Source organism: Mya arenaria, chromosome 1 (assembly GCF_026914265.1).
Source record: "Mya arenaria isolate MELC-2E11 chromosome 1, ASM2691426v1".
Classification (NCBI taxonomy): Eukaryota; Metazoa; Mollusca; class Bivalvia; order Myida; family Myidae; genus Mya; species Mya arenaria.
This window is the reverse complement of record NC_069122.1, coordinates 43,093,254-43,114,881: the sequence shown is the minus strand read 5'-3', so window position 1 is coordinate 43,114,881 and position 21,628 is coordinate 43,093,254. Positions and strand designations below refer to the sequence as shown.

The window sequence follows — 21,628 nt, the reverse complement described above, 5'->3', positions numbered from 1 at the left end:
ATTTTAATTGTTTAATTCTCCATTCACGGCACTAACCTAGTATTCTATTTATCATGTTACTTTGTTTAATTAAACACTATTAATAACCTTAAAATTATTAAGCATCTTTAAAAGTAAGGGGGGCAACTGTTTTTCCCTGTGACGTCATTACACTCGGAATCAATGTTTAAATCGCCCCCAAAATAGTTCTCAAAACTGTTCAACTTCTTTCAATACGTTTGTATTCAAAGTCATATTAATACGTCAATATCATTTCAAAACATAAAAAAGCTTTTAAAATACATAAAAATGGATCAGTCTCCAAACTGTATCTGATGATGTAACAATTATTCCGCAAGTCACAGAGTACAGTACACAGGTCATGGTTCAAGATCACGAGTGTTTACAAACAACGCCACATGCTAAAAGGATTTAATTTATGTTAATAGTGTTGGATGTTCAGAAATGTACCGGCAGAGAGATCATTCATTTCTGTTGTAAGGGGGATTTTGTCATTAATGCGAGTGGGGTAAGATTCTTACATCACATGTACATTTCCAGGTCGATTGTTTTGCCAATGTCATTATTATGCAGAGTTATGGAAGTTTATGGGCGAGTGATTGTTGAGTTCGGTTGGTTGCGGTCTATCGATAAGATACTGAAACACTATTTGTGTTTTTCCTCTGACATTGCAGAATATAGAAAGGAATTTCGTGTTCGCGGTCACATGACCACCTGACTGTAGATAAGCATCACGTGATCTACTATCCTAATATCATAAAGTTTACACGGCCCTTGTTATTGGACCGATTTGTATGCAAGTGACAGGATAAATGTTTATACACAGCACACAGCGTCATCAAGTTCGTTAGAAAAGCGCCCTTCCGTAATGTTCCGTTTATTATACGTCCCCTTTGATTAATGCCCTTTTCTAACGCACCGCTTTTAGTTTAATTCAACGTTACTGCACTTTTTCCGTACATGTTAGGCCAACTAGAGGCACAAGATTTTTTGAAATGCTTAGTTTCTTGTTTGTGAAGAATCCTTACGTATTGCTGGAGACGACCCTTCGTGATTAATTTTTTTTTGACTGTGTTATCGACACGCCTACTGCTTGCATATGCAAAGGACATTACAATATCTTGCAGTGATTAACAGGTCTTTTTGACAGGCGCTCGGCTTAATTTCAAAGCTTATGCACTGTGGGGTGGGGGTGGGGGGGTGTTTGCTAACACTAAGACAGTAAGAATTTCAAAGAATAATTTCCGCTCCGCTTCCTTAGATAACTTATTCACGAAAAAAATACTAAATAAACTCTTACTGCTACTTAGAATTAAAATGATATTTCCCGGAATTTCTATTCCGAACATGACTTCATGAATCAATCGGATTAATAATTTTTGATTTGCATATTTTTGAATATAAAAACAAATCAGCAATCAAATGCATTCGGAATAATTTCAAATAGAATTACAGTACGATCTTGAAAATATGTTTCTCTAAAGTACGTTGATATTGTTAAAAAAAACATTATGTAAAATATATCACAATATATTATGTTGCTACCGTTTTGAATCAAAGAACTTAAAGCGTTGAAAGGCTTTCGGCCTGCTACGTTTTGTGAGTATAGTCATGTTATTGTTCAACAAATTAACTTAACATAAACATCTAAAGATAGTATATACTTGCTCATGAATTCCTTCGCAAATACTTTTAGATTCTTCAGCTGATACTTAATCAAGGAAGAGCGCAATGATGGACAACTGTTTACTGGTCAAATATATCGTCCTATACCGTTGCTCGAATGGTATCGTGCTAACCGGAGCATTATGATTGACAATCAGCGAGTGATCAAACATATCGTCGTGTGAAGTTTAACCGGCATTTACAGATTTACCCCGATTAATGCTATCCTTGCTTTCTTGAAACTAAGCATTTCAAAAAATCTTGTGGCTCTAGTTGGCCTAACATGTACGGCAAACGCTAAGTGCAGTTACGTTGAACTAAACTAAAAGCGGTTCGATAAAAAACGGCATTAACCATAGGGACATATAATAAACGGAACATTATATAAATATTGCATGGCTTCCAGTGTGACAGTATATATTGTCAACATGAGGGAAATACTGTTACCCGAGGCGAAGCCGAGGGTAACAGTATTTACCCGAATGTTGACAAAATGAACTGTCACACTGGAAGCCATGCAATATCTATTTTATTACACCGAACACAGTTTCATTTATATACATATATAAGATTTTTTACCATTACACAACTTACAAATTTAATCAATTTATTCTGTAATTATTGTTCGTTTACATTATAAGCTGTCATTTTGTTGCAAATGACGTTTAGAAATAATGCAAACACCGGTTGTAACCAGATTAACAACACATTTTAATAAGCGCTTACCACCTCAGCCTTGGGAAACCAAAAATGCCTATTTTTAGACCTTTTTGTACTTTTGGAATCTTTATAGACTCAACTAATGTATTTCAATCGGCCTCCGTATGAGAGGCAAAAGGTTAAGAAATCAGTTTCCACTGCCTCTGATGTCCTGACAAAAATAGTATTATTTTTTTCCCATATCGTAGTCGATAACTTGAACGGTTTTGTTATGCAATATAAATATTGTGCGGGCATCAGCTCTTATTATTAATGCGGCCATTAAAATTCTAAAGCGCACGCGCATCTTTTCTGCGCATGTGATATTACTTGCCAGTCAACATTACCGGGCAATATTATAAAATATTGACCGCTCGGGCATAGGGAATTGAACAGAGAATATACGTGAGGTATAATAATACGAAAGGACGCTTTTCTGACGACCTTTATGACGCTATGTGCTGTGTATAAACATGCATCCGGATACGCGTTTACATCGAATCCTGTCATAATATTTCCTATAAATTGACAGGTCGCCGATCGTCAATCATTACACTGTGATTAAATTAGAACAGTTTACTAGGCTATATTTGACCAGTCGCTAATTGTCAATCCTTGATAATATTTCATGTCTTGGTTGAGGACTATAAACACCCACGATTTAAGTAAATCACCTAAAAGAAGTATTAACATTGAAACAATGGAATAACTATTTTGGGATTGTCAGAAAATAAAACCTCTTGGGAGTATCATTTATTCTAGATTTTTGAATATCATGATTACAAAACATTCAATTAAAATAAAATATAAAAATATGCATTTTTCTAACTGATGTTATGAAAATCGTGATTCTCTCAATAATATACAAAAAGATGGATATGAATCCCATACTAATAAGTTGAACGTTTTGGAATGATTTTTTTAAACCTTCTTATTGATTTTCCGATTAATGAAAACATACATAAGGCATTTTAATATATTTATAGTATGCGTGCGTGTGCGTGTGCGTGCGTGTGCCCGAATGCTCTCATGTATAATCTCAATCATTTTGGTTGTGTTTGCATAAGCTAGTACGTAATCTACATTACATTTTAGTTATCATCCATCGTAATTATATGAATAACAGTACCGTCTTTTCCTTTTTACACTTTTCATAATACATGTAATTCTTGCGCTGAAAATAAAAAATTGATCGACTTTGTTAGTAAACACTTCTATTCATGGAATTTAATTAACAATAAAAAATATAATAATTTTAATTAATCCAAAATTAGAATGCATGTATTATGTTTCATTTTTAATTTCAAGAACCTAAGTCTGTCGAAACAAAAGGCAAGTTTATGCGCCAAATATAATTAATGTTTGTAACATCAAAACAATAATATCAGGTGAAAATATTACTATTTTAACGAGATTAATAATTCGTAATTTCAAGATTTAAAAAAAAAAAAATGATATCCTTAAAGACGAGAAATTTATTTTATAATGCTAGCATTCTATTTCTTCACATCGTTTTGCTTATTACAATATACATTTTAAATAGTATTTAATTGGTAATAATTGTATGTTTAGAAATAAATATTGTCACTTATATATATATATTTTTTTTTTATTTTTTTTATTTCGTATACGTATATAAATAATACGCTGTCAAAATAAATACATGTGTAAACAAAAGTTAAATAGTTTTCAATTTTATAAGTATAGTTATTACCAAACAAAATAACAAAGAGAACAGCCATGCATATATTTATTATGAACAATGCAAGGTTAAGAGTACATTTAAAATCTTTGTACGGTTTAATTATATAACCAACCACAATATTCAAACTGAATACCATTAAAGATGACGTATAATACGTTGAGCACTGTTTTAGCAAAATGAAGTCTAACATTCTAATAGCTAATTAATTGTATATAAATGTTTGTAAAATTTCTTATATATGAAAGCATGGGTATCAAACATATTAAGTATTGCAATTTTCCAACGTTAAACTACCGAACTTACTTGAATTAATTTTGTCTGACTCTTAATTGGGTGTTTCTCAAGTACGGATAATTTAGCTGACGTTGTACCATGTTTGAGATTGATTTCTTTGTCACGCCTTAACATAAACTCCCATGTTGGCACGGTAACAAGTAGGCGAAGCTTAACTGTGCAATACACATCGTGCTGATAAGTTACAACGCTATTGACTTATACGAACGCTAATTGAAAGTTTCCCTTGAAAACCTGGCACAAATCCACCTACTTCCGTCGTAAATTAAAGAATACAACCGCGTTTAAGCCCTCGTGTATAACTTTAATAACTTCGGTGGTGGGCGAAGTCGTGTAAGCATGTAGAATATATAACAAAAGTAAATAAGGCTTAGAAACATTTGTACCATATAGATAAGGAAGGCAATTGATACAATTTCAATTTACTGATTATATGTGATTTCATTGTCTGGTTCTTACTTGTAGAGATCAATGGTTTGTTGTTTGTGTTTTTTTCGTTCCGTTAGTTAAGTTATTGCTAAAAGGTATTCGTATCAAGCATGTAATTTAAGTTGCAAATACTGGCAAATAACAGACGTATTTTCATTGATGCTAAGTTAAAAATAATGAAGCACTTTTATCATTATATGATTGAATGTTTGATCGGACTATAACAGTAATTTTGCAACACTTTTTCTTACAATTGAGATGTCAACTCGGAAAGCATATAGCAAGTGTAGATCATAAAAACAAAATATCATTAGTTGACATTTGTATAATGTTTGTGAAAAGACACCAATATCGTAAGTAATGGGATTTTGTTATACGATTCACTTTTTTAAATACTGTTTTGCATTAAAACATCGTGAAAGGCAATCAATAATTCTTAAAATTAACGATTTCAAAACTGTGGTAGAGCTTCGAATGTACATATCCTTTATAGGAATTATCAGAAAAAACAATGCCATATCGAAATATTCATTCAGGTAGCTTATACATGTAAATATACATATACTCAACGAATAACAAGTGTGCTAATATATATATTTAATATATATACATCATGGTTTAGGCCAAAAGTAAATTTAATCCTTTGTTTCTTCATGCGCATTTCTTTAATAAAAAGATAGAGAGAGCGCTGGAATGTGTTATTATTTAAAAAATAGTTTAATTACAAATATGAAGACAGTTATGCTCTTAAATATCTTAAAAAGACTTTAAAAATCATTTCCATATTTATATACTTTTGTTAATAATCTTAAAATAATATAGTTCAATCATTGTCCATAAAACTGATTTCATTTGGTTAAGAAATGGTATTCAGAAATAAATTTCTTAAAATTGAAAATAAAGTTAATGATGAGATGACAGAACAAAATATTTTATATTTTATTTTGCCTAACACTTACACTCATTTTCGTGTATATGAACAATATGATTTATTAGATTATTTTTGTTGAGTTTATGTTTTTTTGTCTCTCATAACGAGGTAGGAAATCGACTTCAATGATTGGGATACACTATAATGTTTAGATATAACTTATTTTTTATAACTGAAACAAGGCCACAACAAACTGATCATTTGTTCTACGGATTTTGCCAAAAAAGGTAGGAGCGATACAAAGTATCACAGCGGGCCAACAAACAGATCTACCTTGTGAATATTTTGAAGTTAGTGATGGCGGATGTCGAGTCAAGGCTATGAAGGAATTCAAAGAGACCTATTTTGGTAAAACATTAGTCTATGCACAACTACAGTTTATATTAAACACTTCTTCCAGGTTTTAGTACAACTATAAGTTTTACAGGGTTCACAAAACTTCTCAATTTAATTTAAATGACATTCCCAAGACATGTTTTCAAAATAAAGAAAGGTGTTCTTTTATGCTGATCCCACGGTTATATTTTCATTGTATGTTTATGAACTTATATATCATGCGTGTTTAAATTATAACAATAATTGAAAATGCGTAATGCAAATCTTGGTTTGTGCAATTATCTTTGCATTTTGTGTGAGGCGTTCGCTAGTTTTTGTTATGTTTGCCGGTTTGCCTTTGTTGTAATTAAAAAATATAAGATAGAAAACAATTTAAAATGGTTGTCTGAAAAACTTTGTACTTGCATGTTAAGTTATAACATTGAATGAAAACGCATTTTGCTCACATTGATATATATATAAATATGCGTTATTCATTGTAATTTCTGTATTTGAATTCAAAGATATATGCATTTTTAAATAAAATAATTAGTGTTTTGGTATTATTTTGCACTCCGCAAAACAGTTATTGCTTTATAACTCAAAATAATTTCTTAACCTAAAGCATACCGCCAACAACATAGATCTTTATCCGAGAATGATACCTTTAAAAGGCAATACAAAGCGGCCACGTCATAATGAGATTAGTCATCTGAAAACATCACGGTAGCACATATTCCGATATCGAAAAGTGGTACCGGGTACCGGGCGATCCCGGATACCGGGTTCCGGCTTTTAGCACCACCCGCCAGAAACGTTGCGAAAATCAAAAACTCGCGCGCTTTTGTCAAACGTACGAAAGACAGCTCTGTAAAAAATAGACTGTCTACATTATTAATGTCAAAAGTAACACCATTTATTAAATGACGGGACAATCATTATGGTAAGAACGACAACTCGTGTATTCAAGGGAAAATTGACTGTGTCTACATTTTCAACTCATAGTTCTTAAGTCTCCATTAACTGCTCACCACGTATTAAATATAGCGGGCCGCTGCAGCGGCCCGCGATAAGATCCAGTGCTTTATTATTGACTTTCATTGTATCAGCAATTTAAATGTGGATATATTGTAAAGACAGTTTTCCTCACAGAAACGTGCAATTACTTGAAGACCCAAAAGAACAACCATTGTATTCATTCCGTACTTATCTAACTTACTTTCACAAAAACATTTTAGACTACTAAGAGTAATTCATCATTTGAGCATTTCCAAGTATTGGGTCAGGTCTAAATTCGAACCTCTTGAAGGACATAATAAAATTTTAGTGACTTTGATATGGCAGAAGATTGAAAATGTAAATAACACAGAACATTTAAAAAAAGACACTGTGGATTGAATTGTGGGACAATATATTTGAAGCTGTATCAAACAAATCTGCAAATGTGGCATTAGTCATTATATTAAGTTCAGGTGGTGGATTAAAGATGTTTCCGTTTCAAGACCTCGCCTTGACCACGAACCTATGGTTAATAGGTCCATGATGATTTTACTGATGTTATTATCAAACTGTATGTGTAAAAACAGACTGTTTCTAAAACATTTACAAGTCCTACTTTTAACACTTTTTTTTATAACACTTATGAGTATATGAATATTGAGAAATGCATTTTAGAATTTAAAAAATAACACACGAAAACATGTTCAATGTTTGTTACGTGTATTTTACATTACGAAAACTGAAAGTAAACTGAAAATTAATACCGGAAATGAATAACAACGGTGTGTCCTGCAAAATATTCCCGACAAAAAAGACTGTCAACAAATATCAGCTGTTTTGCGGTTACCCGGACCTGATTTTGTCCTGACACTAGGAAAGTTTGCGCGCGAAGAAAGTGTAAAGCATGGAAGCAGGTTTAAATTCTAAACAATAGAAATTCAGAAAATAGTGGAAATTTAGAAATAAACAAAAAAATAATCCGCGCGGCCAAATAATTAGTGCGGGCACAAAAAATATTTTTTTTTTTAATTTTAGGTGCCGCAAATCCGACGAACAAATGATCAATTTTGTTGTGGCCCAATGGTATGACTGGATTTCTACTTTGCATTAAAAGGTTTTGAAATGTTTCGATATTTTTTTAAGTTTAGATAAGAGTTCAAATTATATTTTTTGCACTTTATGTAACTGATAACTTCCTTAGTATTTTGAAAGCTTGAAAGGAGCCTACTTATGTACATATTTTCATGAATTACATTACGTTGTACACAGGAATGTGGTGACACCTTATGAGAAACAATTAGTTAAAATAGGTGCGTCCATACAATATTTATTTCTCAGAATAGAAAGTAATAACGTTTTAAAGGACAATTAAAAGTTTCCGACAACTAAATTTTGTACCGAAACAGTTTTTCCTTTATCTAATATTTTTTCATTGGAAGATTATGAGAAGTAAGAACCAAGAAGTAAGCAACAGCAAAGTCAACAAGAATGGCCAACGCTCTTATTCTTAGCAGTAAGAGAAAGACAGATGGTTGTTGACAGTGTTTGCATTGTAGGAGAAATTTTTACATCATGCTAAATGTAGGTAACTCAGTACATGTATGACATTATATCTGATATAAACTTTTCCATAGTTTGTATACCAATTTAAGCGTTTGAGGGGAAAGGCGTATAATGGTAATTTAAATCAAATACATCCTTGTTGCAACGTTCAACAAATACAATACCAAATTAAAGTATCCTGGATGTACCAATTACCGGTATATTAAGAAACTATTCAATGGAATTTTGGTCGGGTTTACATGCAAGCTTCTTTAAATTTCACTTATATTCAAGAAAAATCATTTTGTCATCAGTAACAGTAAAAGTTTTGTACACCAGAGAACACCATTATCAATTTCTAGTTGCCTTTTGTTTACCGACCGTGGCCGCCATTTTGGATTTTTCAATTACCGGTGGAATCGTGGGAAATGTAGCTACTGCACTAAACTTCCATTCAGTAAGCTAAAAAAATTATGTCAGCAATGTTGGCAGATCTGGGGATAAAATTGTAGTACACCTTGCAGAAATAAAGTGTATATTAAACAAAATATTACCCTAAAAATATTTTTTGAGAGGAGCATGGACCTCTTTACATTTATCAAATGTAGCAATACAGTGCCATTCATGAGAATGTTGATCTAGTTCAGTTAAATTAAAAGTAAGGAAAAAAAGTGAACAATAAAAAAATATGCTAATACTTTCCCCATTTTTACTAAAACAATGTTATTTTACCCCTATCAAAGGATACCACCACCATTTTCTGGAATTCAATATTAGCATCTTTATTCAACATTAAAAAGTCAGAAGTTTAGTCGGGTAGCAGTGCTCCCAAAAAGCACATATTCAGTGATGACGTAATCAACAAGATGGATGCCGACCGTCAAAAATTGTTTGTGAATTATTAGAAATTAATTCATTGATTGTAACATATATGAATGGAAAAAGTTCAAAAATAATGTTTCCAAAGATTTTTAATATAATAAATGTGTTTTTACCCTTAGGAACAACTTATTTATTGAAAGTTTTATATTGACAAGATATATTGTAAACAAAGGATACCGGGAGTGCTCTTCATGAACTAGATATTCAGGTTTTTAGTATTACACCGGTAATTGGTAACCACCGGTATTTTGTACGTTGAGGATATGTGTTACAGTAATCAAAATGTAAAAATATTATATCAAATAAAAATTATAATAAGATGAAATAGCTGCACCATTATATAATGGGAGACTGTTTATTTGAAAATGTAAACACACAATAAGAAGTCGACCATATGCACTAAAACAGTGAACTGTAGAAACGCTAATATTTACTACTACATATTCGTGTTTGTCAAAGTGTTTGCTATGTGGAAGTTGACACTGCTAGTTCTTTAAATGGATTGTGCTTAAACTCACAGTTCTTGTAAGGGTCAATGTTTTGTAATGAGGTAAGAAGAATGGTCAAACCACTGTTGACGATGCTTTTATGAATACAAATATTAAAGTTTTCATTATCCTGGTAGATCAAGACATTTCATTTAGTATCAGTACTTGAATGTTGATAAGCATAATGCTGTTCACAAATGTGTTTTTGAAAAATACATAGCATGTAGGAAATGAAATCTTGTAAAATAAATATATCAACACATACATATTTGCAGTGCTATCTCGTCGTTGTGACGTACGCGGCATAAAGGTATGAAGTTAGAGGCCTAGCGGCCTGGCGGCCTAGCAGCGTGTAATTGGCGGCCTAAAATTATCAATTAAGTCCGTTTTAGCAGCCTAACTTTTTTTCTATTTCAAATCATGTTTAAAATTTAAATTTATGATTATTATGTAAAATAATCATCCAGTAGCAATTTTCAATATTTTTTCAAACATAATGAACATGCAATCCAGCGGCCTAGCGGCGTTGAGTTAGTGGCTTGGCTGCCTAGTTTGTTTTCTTTTTTTAAAAACAATGCTATATTAATTACATTTTCATTCACATAATAACATCCTATATCGATTATGAACAGTTCCCCAAAATGTCGATCAAGCAGCCCGAAATTGTTTTATATTCACTGCATTGTGTATCCGTTTTCTTCAAAAAGCCATTACAAAGTTATTATTTCTATAAACAAATTCGACAGCGATTATCAACATTTTACCAAAAAGTCAATATAGCAAACCAGAGGCCTGGCGCCCTGGTGGCGTGTAGGGAGAGACCTTGCGGGATAGCGGCCTAGAATTGTTTAATATCTATATATATATAAATATATATATATACCAGTGCATTATTTATGCGTTTCTTCTTAAACAGTGATAAGTTAATGGTTTTTTTTATCACAAATTAACATCCTATAGCGATTATCAGCATTTGTTCTAAACGTCGATCAAAAAGCCTAAAATGGTTTCTTATTTCAAAGCCATTTAAGATGGTTGAAGCAATTAAATTAATATTTTTATACACGAATTATCACCCGGAAGCGATTATAAATATGTTCCCATCATGTAGATCAAGCAGCCCAGCGGTCCAAGTTTTCGGCCTGGCGGCATAGCGGCGTGAAGTTAGCGGCCTTTCGGCTTACCGGCCTAAATGTGTTGATCTATTTAAAATCTTTTGAGAGTTTTCTTCTTAAAGAATGATGTTTGCATTCACAAATCAACCTCTATATATTGTCAGCATTTTCTCAAAAAGTATATCTATCAGACCAAATTGCTTTTCATTTGAAAGCATTTTTATGCGTTTCCTTCAAAAAGCAAGAATAATTTTTAATGCGCAAAATATAATCCTGAAGCGGTTATTAACAATTCGTTTTAAGAATCAAGTGGCTTGAAGTTTGCGGCCTGGCGGCCTTAATTTTTTTTAAATATTTCAAAGCATTTTTTATGCGTTTTCATCAAATCAATTTAATGCGATTTTAGGCACAAATTATCATATCATTATCATATCATAGCGATTATCTTCAGCCATCAACATTGTCGATAAGGCAGTCAATTTTTTTCTATTTCATAGCATTTTTTACGTTTTATTTTTTTTATGAATTATTGTTTTCAATCACAATTCGTGAAGCAAGTATCAGAATTTCCTCAAAGAAGTCGCCTTAGAGTTGATCTTTAAGTCAAGCGGCATAGTGGCATGAGGTTAGTGAATTGGCCGGTCAATTACTTCCATAATTCATGAACTGATTTTCTTGTAACCTTGCACAAGTGTTAACCACATCGGGAAAATGTGTGGCATGCAAGACTCATGTTTGTAACTCAAAGGGCAATAGCACAGTGCCTTTAAAATTTAATTGATTACTTCTATATAAGTAAAGCGATGGTGATGTTTGTATCTGGAAAAACACTTTGCCATACACAGTGAGATTATAGAATGACTTGGCACAAAAGATTTCTATACTTTGAAAACGTGTTTCGTGCAAAATTCAGGTCCGTAGCTAAACGGACAAGGTCACAGTGAATTTTTGACTATGTAAGTATGATCAAGGTGTTGTTCGTGTCCTGCCTGTAACATTTTTTCATGACGGGATCGCGAAATGACCTGGCACAAATATTCACCATAGCATTACGATATGCCTTATTCAAGAACTAAACATATACCTTATACGTCAAGATTACAATGTACTTTTGGATATTTTCTTTATGTAAAGTAAAGAGATGTTGCCGTCTGTGTTGACTTATTCTTCTAAGTAAATAACAGGAGGTTAGTTCTTAATTGGTTATATGTTCACCTATTTAGGCCAGCACTCAAAACTCATTTATATACACGCCGTCTCAAGGTCAATGTTCAATGTCATAAGATTTTGCGCGTGCCCCACAAGTCGTAAACCCGTTGATTTTTTTTTGATAAGCATTTGACCCTATTTAAAGAAAATCTTTAAAGGAGTTTACGACTTGTGGAACAATTTAAGGCCTCTATGACGCAGTGTTGATAATCGCTTTAGAAAGTTAACTTGTGCATAGAACCATTAATTGAAAGTGGCTTTTTGAAGAAAACGCATACACAATGCTTTCATTAGAAAACAATTCTGAGCTGCTCAAACGGAAATTTAGGAATATGCTGATAATCGCTAAAGAATGTTCATTTCTGAATATTGAAAAACATTTTTCATCATTGTTTAAGAAAACAATGCATAAAAATGCTTTGAAAGTGAAAATTATTTTAAGCAATTAGGCTGCTAGACCGCATACGTCACACCGCTGGGTTGCTGTATTGCTTATTCGATGTTTTGGAACAATGTTGAAAAGAATTTAGAATGAGATATTGTGCATAGAAAACATCAATTTAAGAAGAAAACGCATTAAAAATGCTTGGACATAGAAAACAATATTTGGCTGGTCGAGCGAATTTTTGGGAAAATGCTGATAATCATTGTTGGTTGTAAATTTGAGGGCAGAAATTAGAATGAATCATTGTTTTAGAAAAAAACGCATAAAACATGCTTTGAAATATAAATTTCTTTAGACCGCTATGCCGCTAGGTCGCTAACTTTACGCCGCTAAGCCACTGGGCCACTTAACTGTCCGTTTAACTTAAACACTCCGACAGCCGCAACCCTGCTAGACCGCTTATTTTACGTACATATCATTGTGTACTGAGGGTGTCTACCACATTAATCCAAGTTAGTTTAACAATGGCGTCGGTATATGCATTAGTATATACAAATTTATTTTAGCTCGATTTTGACGAAAGGTAAGCTAATAGAATCACTCTCTAGTTCGTTTCCTTGGCAGAAACTAGTACTGTGTCCTTTTTCTAGCAGCCATGAGAAAGTACCCCTGATGGGGATCGGACTCACAACCTCTTGTGTGAGAGGCGGACACCTATACCACTAGACCACTCTCACCCAATGCATTTGTACAAATCACGTGCCATTCGCATGTTAAATTGACGAAATTTTAACCAGGAAACCATTATGCGCTAATGTTTTTTTAACTCAGCTGGAAGAGCGATTAAAATATTATTTATATCATGTAAAATGAGGCGTTATCGGCCTTATACTAGCTCGTATTGACAATTCTATTTTTTTTGCGGAAATTAAGAATTCACTGATGTTGGGACCATCTAGTGTCTACCCCATTTAAAAATCACACCTATGTGACTTCTGTGCTTTACTAATTAAAGAGGTTTCGTGTCTGTCGTGTATTTATATTACCCGATGGGTCTACATCTAAACTTAGCAATTCTAAAGTATGAATAGACCTCGAGTGTTACCACTTAACAGTTTAAGATTTGTATCTCGTTAAAATATAACTTAAACTGAAATTAATGTAACAATTTATGCTGTTGCACTTCAAATGTATTATGTAATTAAAAATGTTGATGTACCTAATAGTATTTTGATAGTTATATACATTGATATTCGCATTGAATGTACAACACGCATGTCCATTATACAATCTAAGCGATAGACATGCATGGTGGGTAATAATTATCCTTGAAAAACATAAAATAGTTTTTACCTAAGCTAGTATGGCAATATTGGACCGCAGTAGTTATAAGGAAAAAATATTGTGAAAATCACGATATCTGGCAAATATTGAATTAGTGTCGGCTTGGCATTCACTTTCGCAGACGATGTACTGTCGTTTTTACACGCTACTTATTGTTGTAGTGATTATTGCATTTCCCACTGTTACACACAAATGTTATGCAAATGATTCGTAAAGAACTGTGTCTAGACGTTTACATAAAAATAACATCGGTCTGACCCGAATTCGACATTTGATAACATATCTTAAGTCTTAAATACGTCGGCCCAACTTCAATGTGATATTGTTAACTAATGTTGTACCGATATCAAACCGACATTTAACCGTCGTCTGCCCGATAATGTTAGCGACATCAATTTGATATCGAATAGCGTGTGGATAAAGCATGTCACTGACTTAATTTAGATGACAGGTTGATGTTGTTAACCGATATTTTCTTCAACGTTAATAATAATTTTATAAAACAGATGGAAATCAAACCATAATTAAACAATGTTACGTTTTATATCTCTCTGCGCTTTCTTAACATTACTATAACACTTACCATATTGTAACCGATAGAATCGTCGCTTTGTGCTAGTAACGCCGTTATCAACTGTGGTGCCCTTTGATGCGTTCTAAACCTGACGTCTAACTTGTGAAGATTGAGCACATGTGGATTCACAACGTCAGAGAAAGCCAGTCCTCTTAAGAAAAGTGTTTTTAGGTGTTTGAGATGTCCAAGGTCGAGTTGTGAATTATTTGATAGACTGGACCCAGCGACGCGTATGTGTTCAACGTGTTGAAGTTTGCAGAAGATGTCCTCAGCTTTACATTGCAAATCAACTGGTTCCAACGTGAGATGTTTCAAACATGTTAAATTGGAGGACCGAAGTGAAGTTATCAGTTTGACTGGACTTACGTTATGACTGAAGTTTATTTTGCATTCCAATAATCCATTCAAATTCGGTAGGTTTATGTCCTCACACTGAACTTTTTCTAAATGCAGAAATTTTAGATTTATGCATGTCTCTAAATCCAAAATACTTGGATCTTTCTTGTACATCAACACAGAAGGTAGGTCAGGTACTGTAATCTTTAATGACACAATATTCGATTTGTTTTTACCAAAGCAGTCTGTCATGCGCTTTTTAAAACTTGCCTTATGCTCATCATTATAATCAAATTCAATATCATCATCATCTTTATCATCATCAAGATAAAAATCAACATAATCATGATAATAATCATCAACATCATCATAATCATCATAATCATCATCATCATCATTATCATAACAATAATCATTCTTATCGTTATCCTGGTAAACAAGATCATAACGCTTACGGATGACAATATGCTGCTGAATGAGCTCCATCCCGGTGTGTTCATTTTTCTCCGCCTCCTCATATCCTTTCAGTAACATTGCCTGGAAGGACGATGCTTTTTCAGGTGAATAACCGGTTCGTTCAATGTATTCAGTAAATATTTCATTTAATGTCTTCGAAAACACTCCAGCAGCACTTATATTCAGGCCACATAGAAACAAAAACATCTGAGTCAAGTTAAGCACCCCTTCTTCCATGTTATGTTTATACAATTCCTGAACGTGTTGACAATGTTCGAACAAATCGGATCCGCAATTGGCTAAAAACAATGCTGCCAAGTATTCTTGAAGCGTTTTATGCAAAAATTGATAAGACGGGGATCTTTCACCTATTTTTTTACTGCAGGACATGATGCCAGATTCAAGAGACTTCCGTTGGTACTCCTTCTTTAACTGATATTCTTTAATGGCAAAAACAATGGAATCATCCTTATTTGCTGACAACAGTGTACTGAAAGCTAATTCACTCAAAGAATCAAGAAATTCCTTCGGAATGTCGTTGTCCTCTATGTTCATCTTGTCATTCATTTCACACCACCGTTCTTCTATTATTTCCCTGTAAACTTCAGACTGAGACATGTTTGCCTTTAGTTTGTTTCTGAACCAGAGCCAAACAACGTGAACAAGCACGATTGGAATACCCTTGAAATGCCACAGACCTTTCTTTTTCAGGTTTTTAACGCAGGTATTTGGACGTTTTTTTAATTCATTTTTCTGAAGTTCCAGAATTATTCTCTGAACAAGTTTTCGAGGTGACTGAACGCCCTGCATCTGCACATGGTTGCCAAGCTTTAAGCGTGTTACTTTTACCTCCGCTAGTTTGTATGGTCGTGTTGTAATCAGTGTTGTGCAATTCAGCCAACCTGTTTCAACATGAGGAATTCGTTCATCACGCTTACAACTACCATGTTTCCACTCGTCTAAACCATCAAGTAGAAGAAGACAAAATTCTGATTTCAAAATCGCTGCTAACAGTTCTTTTGACTCTTTATAATCTGAATTGATCTGTTCAATCAAACATTGCAATATCATATCCTTAATGTAACATCGATCTTCAACTTCTCGCAGCCTAATGTAGAATAAGAAAGCGAACTGGCTTAACAGGCTGTCTTCTTTTGTCTCCCCTGTTTCGTCCTCCTTCAGTTTGCACCAGTCATCGACAATCTTTTTACACAGCGAAGTCTTCCCTGTGCCCGGTTCTCCCTCCACGAATATTGTTTTAGCCAAAATGTCATTGTCGCTCAGAAATATCTGATCTATTTTTGATATATCTTCCTCTCTTATTTGACCATCTTTGTCTTTCTTTGTCTTCCATTTAAGTTTAGGCTTTTCATAAATGTCTTTTACAGCTGCATCAATGTCTAATCGGACGTAAATTCTGACAGCAGCGGTTGTTTGGTAATGGTTTAGCAACTGTTTCTGTAAATCTGAAAAACATATAATATTTCGTTTAAGGTATTTCGAAATGAAGTACTATTAAATAATGTTGTTAGTATCAGATGTTTTATGCTGTTAGCAAGTAATCAAAAGTTAAACCAATACTTTCCCTAGTTACATGCATATTTGACAAACAATAAGTTGATTATTGAATTTCTAATAAAGAACAAAACTTTGCGGTAATATTGTTTAGGTGGGATGTGAAGCACTGCAAACTTTTTGTTATAATTTGATGTTTGATTGCATTGTAATCAAGATCATTAACAATTTAGTAATAAATAACAGGAGTTGATACTCGACATTTGTGATAATAGTACAAATGTCATGAACATACATTGTAGTTCAAAATGTATGGCTTTGACTTTTATTCCTTATATACGAACGTGTGACCTTGACTTTTCAGGTGAGATCACGAATATTATGTGCAACATATATTTTGTGCAACTGAAAACATTCATGGAAGTTAGACTTTATGACTTAGTCATAAAAAACCCTAAAAGATTCAAAGGTCATGTAAGGGACACGAACTATTGCTATGATATCCACAATGTACATCGTTGCCGTTACAGATGACAGAAGACCAGGAATGATGTGTATGTAGTGCAATAGTTCATAACTAATATATCTTTGTAAAAATATTCAAATAATAATATATAAAGAACAGGAGCGTTGTCCACGACAAACAACTTGTCCTCTACGATTCTGTGAAAGTATAATGCAATTTCAAAAACGTTAAAAAAGTTATGAAGAAAAAGTAATGCTATGGAATCTATTTTGTGATGCATCGTCTTCCAAGTCTGACATTGACCTTTGAGTTGCCCTTTGGTGTTCTAAAGGTCTGTGAACTTATATAAATGTTCAATTGATAGTTAAATTAAGAAGACATGACCAAAGAAATTATGTTGCCATGACAACTGAGAATGAATGACACATCTTCTCATCATGCTCTACAATTTTTTGCAATTTGATTATATTAATAGTAAAAAGGGTTAAGTTACAAAGTACTGCTACTCCCATATTAATGAACATTGACATACACGTGTGACCTTAACCTCTGAAATCCGCTCACAAATTTGATGCACAACTACCTTCTCATGCCGTTGTACTTTTCCGTTAAATTCGAATAAAAGTGAGAAAGTTATACCTGAGCACACAAAATTAATATATGTAGACTGACGGACATTGTTACTTCTATATTTCTCCATTCGGGGAAAAAATGCTAACTAGTTTATTTTACGAATGATTTATAAAAAATGAAACATTGCTTTCGTCAAATGGACGTGAACAAAAAAATCGAAGTTGATTGTGTTTAATGATGCTACTTGAATAGTACGACTATACTTACCTATTGTAAAAAGATAAGTATACTAGTGATATTGATTCAAATCATATTGACAATTTTGTATGGGTAAGTTTGTCGTGGAAATATTGATAATGTTAACATAGATCCATTGAAAAATGTTATGAGTATTTTTAAAATATTTTTTGTTTTCTCGGTCAAGAGAAGATGTATTGTTTTTAAAACATAGTGAGGTTTTTTTTTCAAATGTATTGTTAATGATAGTTGTACTTTCTGAAGCTGTATTGATTTCTGAGGAGAATACGAGTTAAAACGAGTTAATATGATTAAATTGTTTTAAAACATGACGTATTTACGAGTTTGCCAAAATATGCTTTTGCATTTTTGTTGATATTGAAATTTCTATGTTTTATGTCCATGCTGCAATAAAACATGACAACCAAAACAAAAAAGTATGGGTGTGTTGATGAATGTTCAAAGGGAGGTCATGAAAACGCAATCGCCGACTTTAAACACAGACACACCTTAGTTAAAATTTCCCCACGAAATACATGATCCAAATATCTCGCAACCAAAACAATTTATTCATTGCCTTTCCAGTGGGGACAGACTGATGAACACCTAGGTGTGAATTGGGGATCAATCAGAACTGGTACAATTCAGATCTGAGTAATTTTATACCATTTATCCTCGGAATATATATGTATAAAATTATACGAAATTTTATTTCCTTGTCATAACCTATGTCAAAATAGTAGACTATTTCTGCACAGTGTAATTAAGACATGTTAGGATTGCAACATCCTGTATGAAGTAAGAATGTTTTATATTGTGTGTTCTGCCTTTAATACAAATTGCACTTAACATATTTGTTATCACAAGTTATACTATACGTTTAGAAATGTAAATGAGTAAAAGTTTGGTAAACACTTGCATAAGTAAATTAAACTAATCTCAAATAATGTTTAGTCTGGTCGCAATGTGTCGTACTTTTGACCAGAGACATAAACAACTTTGAATGTTGAATTACATAATAACTCTGATCGGATCATTTCCGTATACTAGTATCTGTATTGTATTAAATATGTAGTTTTACCCTAAAGAATATATATAAAAATATACATATTCTATAGGGTAAAACTACATATATATATACATAAGCACTGAATAAACAGGTAAAACTACATATATGACAGAATACAGATATACGGAAATTATCTTATTACGAAAGAGATGTACATTATAAGCGTCTAAATTATCTGTTTTGCTTATACTAATATGTTTTTATGTGTCCTTGGTTTGAATTACCTTTGCATTATATTGTGTCGCTTTGACTATGTTGAGAATACATAGGTTGTTTTTCTATTTTGATCATTTGTTCACATTGTACATTAAAATGCTACATTATACACAAAACAACTTGATTTAATAAAATATATCTTATTGAAATCTGATAACGTAACTGTATTTTATTCATTTATACATTTGACAAAAACACGTCATTACCTGCAATTTTTTAAGAAGGCATTTAATAAACTTGAATTTTCCCCGATTGGCTCTACTGGCCAGAAACACTCCGTCCAGTGCACTTCAATGGTTTTACAAAAAAAATGTTATTTCCGTTAAGCATAACATTTCTTCACTTAGAGTCTGCTGGCCCTAAAAGTAACCAGCTGTTACGTACCAACTCCTAAACGTACATTTGGCTTCTGTTTCAATGTTTAAGTCCAAATAAAGGGAATGGGGTTGACAGAAAAAGGGAAGAGATGTGCACTTTATAATCTGTGTCCATTCTTAACAGCGATTGGGTACTACTAAACCCCGGGCCGACGTACAACCGTGCCAGACACTTTTTAAGTTTTCTCAATAAAACCATATTTTATGATTTCAAAAAGGGGGGTTTATAGTCGATTATTGCCTGTCATAAAATGAAATGTGTACACCGGATTTAACGTCAATTAAGTATACTAAATTGGCATTTGTGCCAATGGCTAGACATAACTGTTCATGTTTGTAACGAAAACATACGTTCTTATTAAGTATTAAAATGCTGAAGGCGATATTTGAAGTGTACGGTACGGTGAAAAGTCGGCCTGGTTTATAGTAATAGCAAGTTTTTACTATACAAATATATTGTCACATCTAATCATCATTGTCATGACGACATTCTAGGCGAAGAACTACTATCTTTGAATTTAAAAACAGTGTCTTTTATGTGACACTTATGTCAAACCTCACAGGTCACCTTTTTAAAAAAAAATGATGTCATTGAAGTTTTGCGTGTCAATCTCAAAGAATATGAATGTTTGGATTGAGCAAAAGTGTTGAAACCTTAAACAATTCAATATTTAAGGAGAATCTCAAAAATAGAAAGGCAAAAGCTAAATAATCAGGCCATGTTTAAAAATAAGTCCTTTTATTATATACAATTTCAGGAAATATGAAGGATATCATCGTAGTAGTGTGTCAGGATATCGGTCTGTTCAAAACCCTATATTTGTGAAATGTAGTGGAAAAAACAACAACAAAAACGACATCAACAGAAAGTGAAAAGTATTTTGCAATTATACAGATTTAAATAAATCTTAAGGAAAATTGTAACCATATTACTTGCTGTACAATATCTAGACGAGATTTTGAAGCATAAATAACAGGCCCAAATGACAATCAGATTTCTCATTGCACAAACTACCAAAAAAGTTATATCGCTAATATTAAAATTCCAGCAATATATGTGCAGAATATTTTGGTGTAATTTTGTAAGATAAGAAACAAAATGAGTTGAAAAAAATCACTTTGCACACCTTTTCACGTTTAATGTTAATAATATCAAATGAATACTTAAACGTTAAGTCGCCCATAAACTCAAAAGTCACATTTCTGTTCACGCGGACACTCATACTTTCATTAAGATTTTGATAATGTCTTTACGTCCTAAGATAATAATCTTGAAGTTTAGCATATTTCAAAACATGTTAGAACAAATGTATAAAGAAAAGTATTTATTTTAAGCATACTTGATAGTACATCTCAGATGAATATATATTCAAGTGGAACACATACAAAAAAAAACGAACTCAGGTGTCTAGCACACTGCGCAATGTTTTCGAAGGTCTTTACTACAGCTTGATAAAAGTTAAATTTTATACACTTGTCTGTTTATTGAGTTTGATCGAATTTACTTCATGATTAATTAGTGTGTGCTTGTATATAATATACATGTAAATTTTAAAAAGGGATGATTTTGCGAGACAATGCCGCCGGGAATCATTAGAAATTAAATGAAGAAACAACAATTCTGACAGTTTTAATCATGTTCTTGAGAACATACTCAGCCGAATAATACAGCCGAATTTATTCACAGCTTACATTATATTGTTGTGAATGCACACGAAGCAAGAAATACTGTTATTTCGCGAAATACTTAACATGGGGAATTGGCGCTTTCTTCTAAATTTCGACATTACATGATTGGAGTGATATC

At 32.8% G+C, this 21,628-nt stretch overlaps 1 protein-coding gene across 4 annotated transcripts in view; it reads right to left on the bottom strand.

The window, feature by feature from the left end:
* The window catches only part of LOC128228853 (uncharacterized), a 50,952-nt gene that overhangs the window by 7,725 nt on the left and 21,599 nt on the right, over positions 1–21,628 (bottom strand). For all 4 annotated transcript variants that reach the window (XM_052940383.1, XM_052940390.1, XM_052940398.1 and 1 more), the window contains one exon: positions 14,586–16,834. In XM_052940383.1, the coding sequence (XP_052796343.1) occupies positions 14,586–16,834 (2,249 nt within the window). The remainder of the gene's footprint in view (positions 1–14,585; positions 16,835–21,628) is intronic.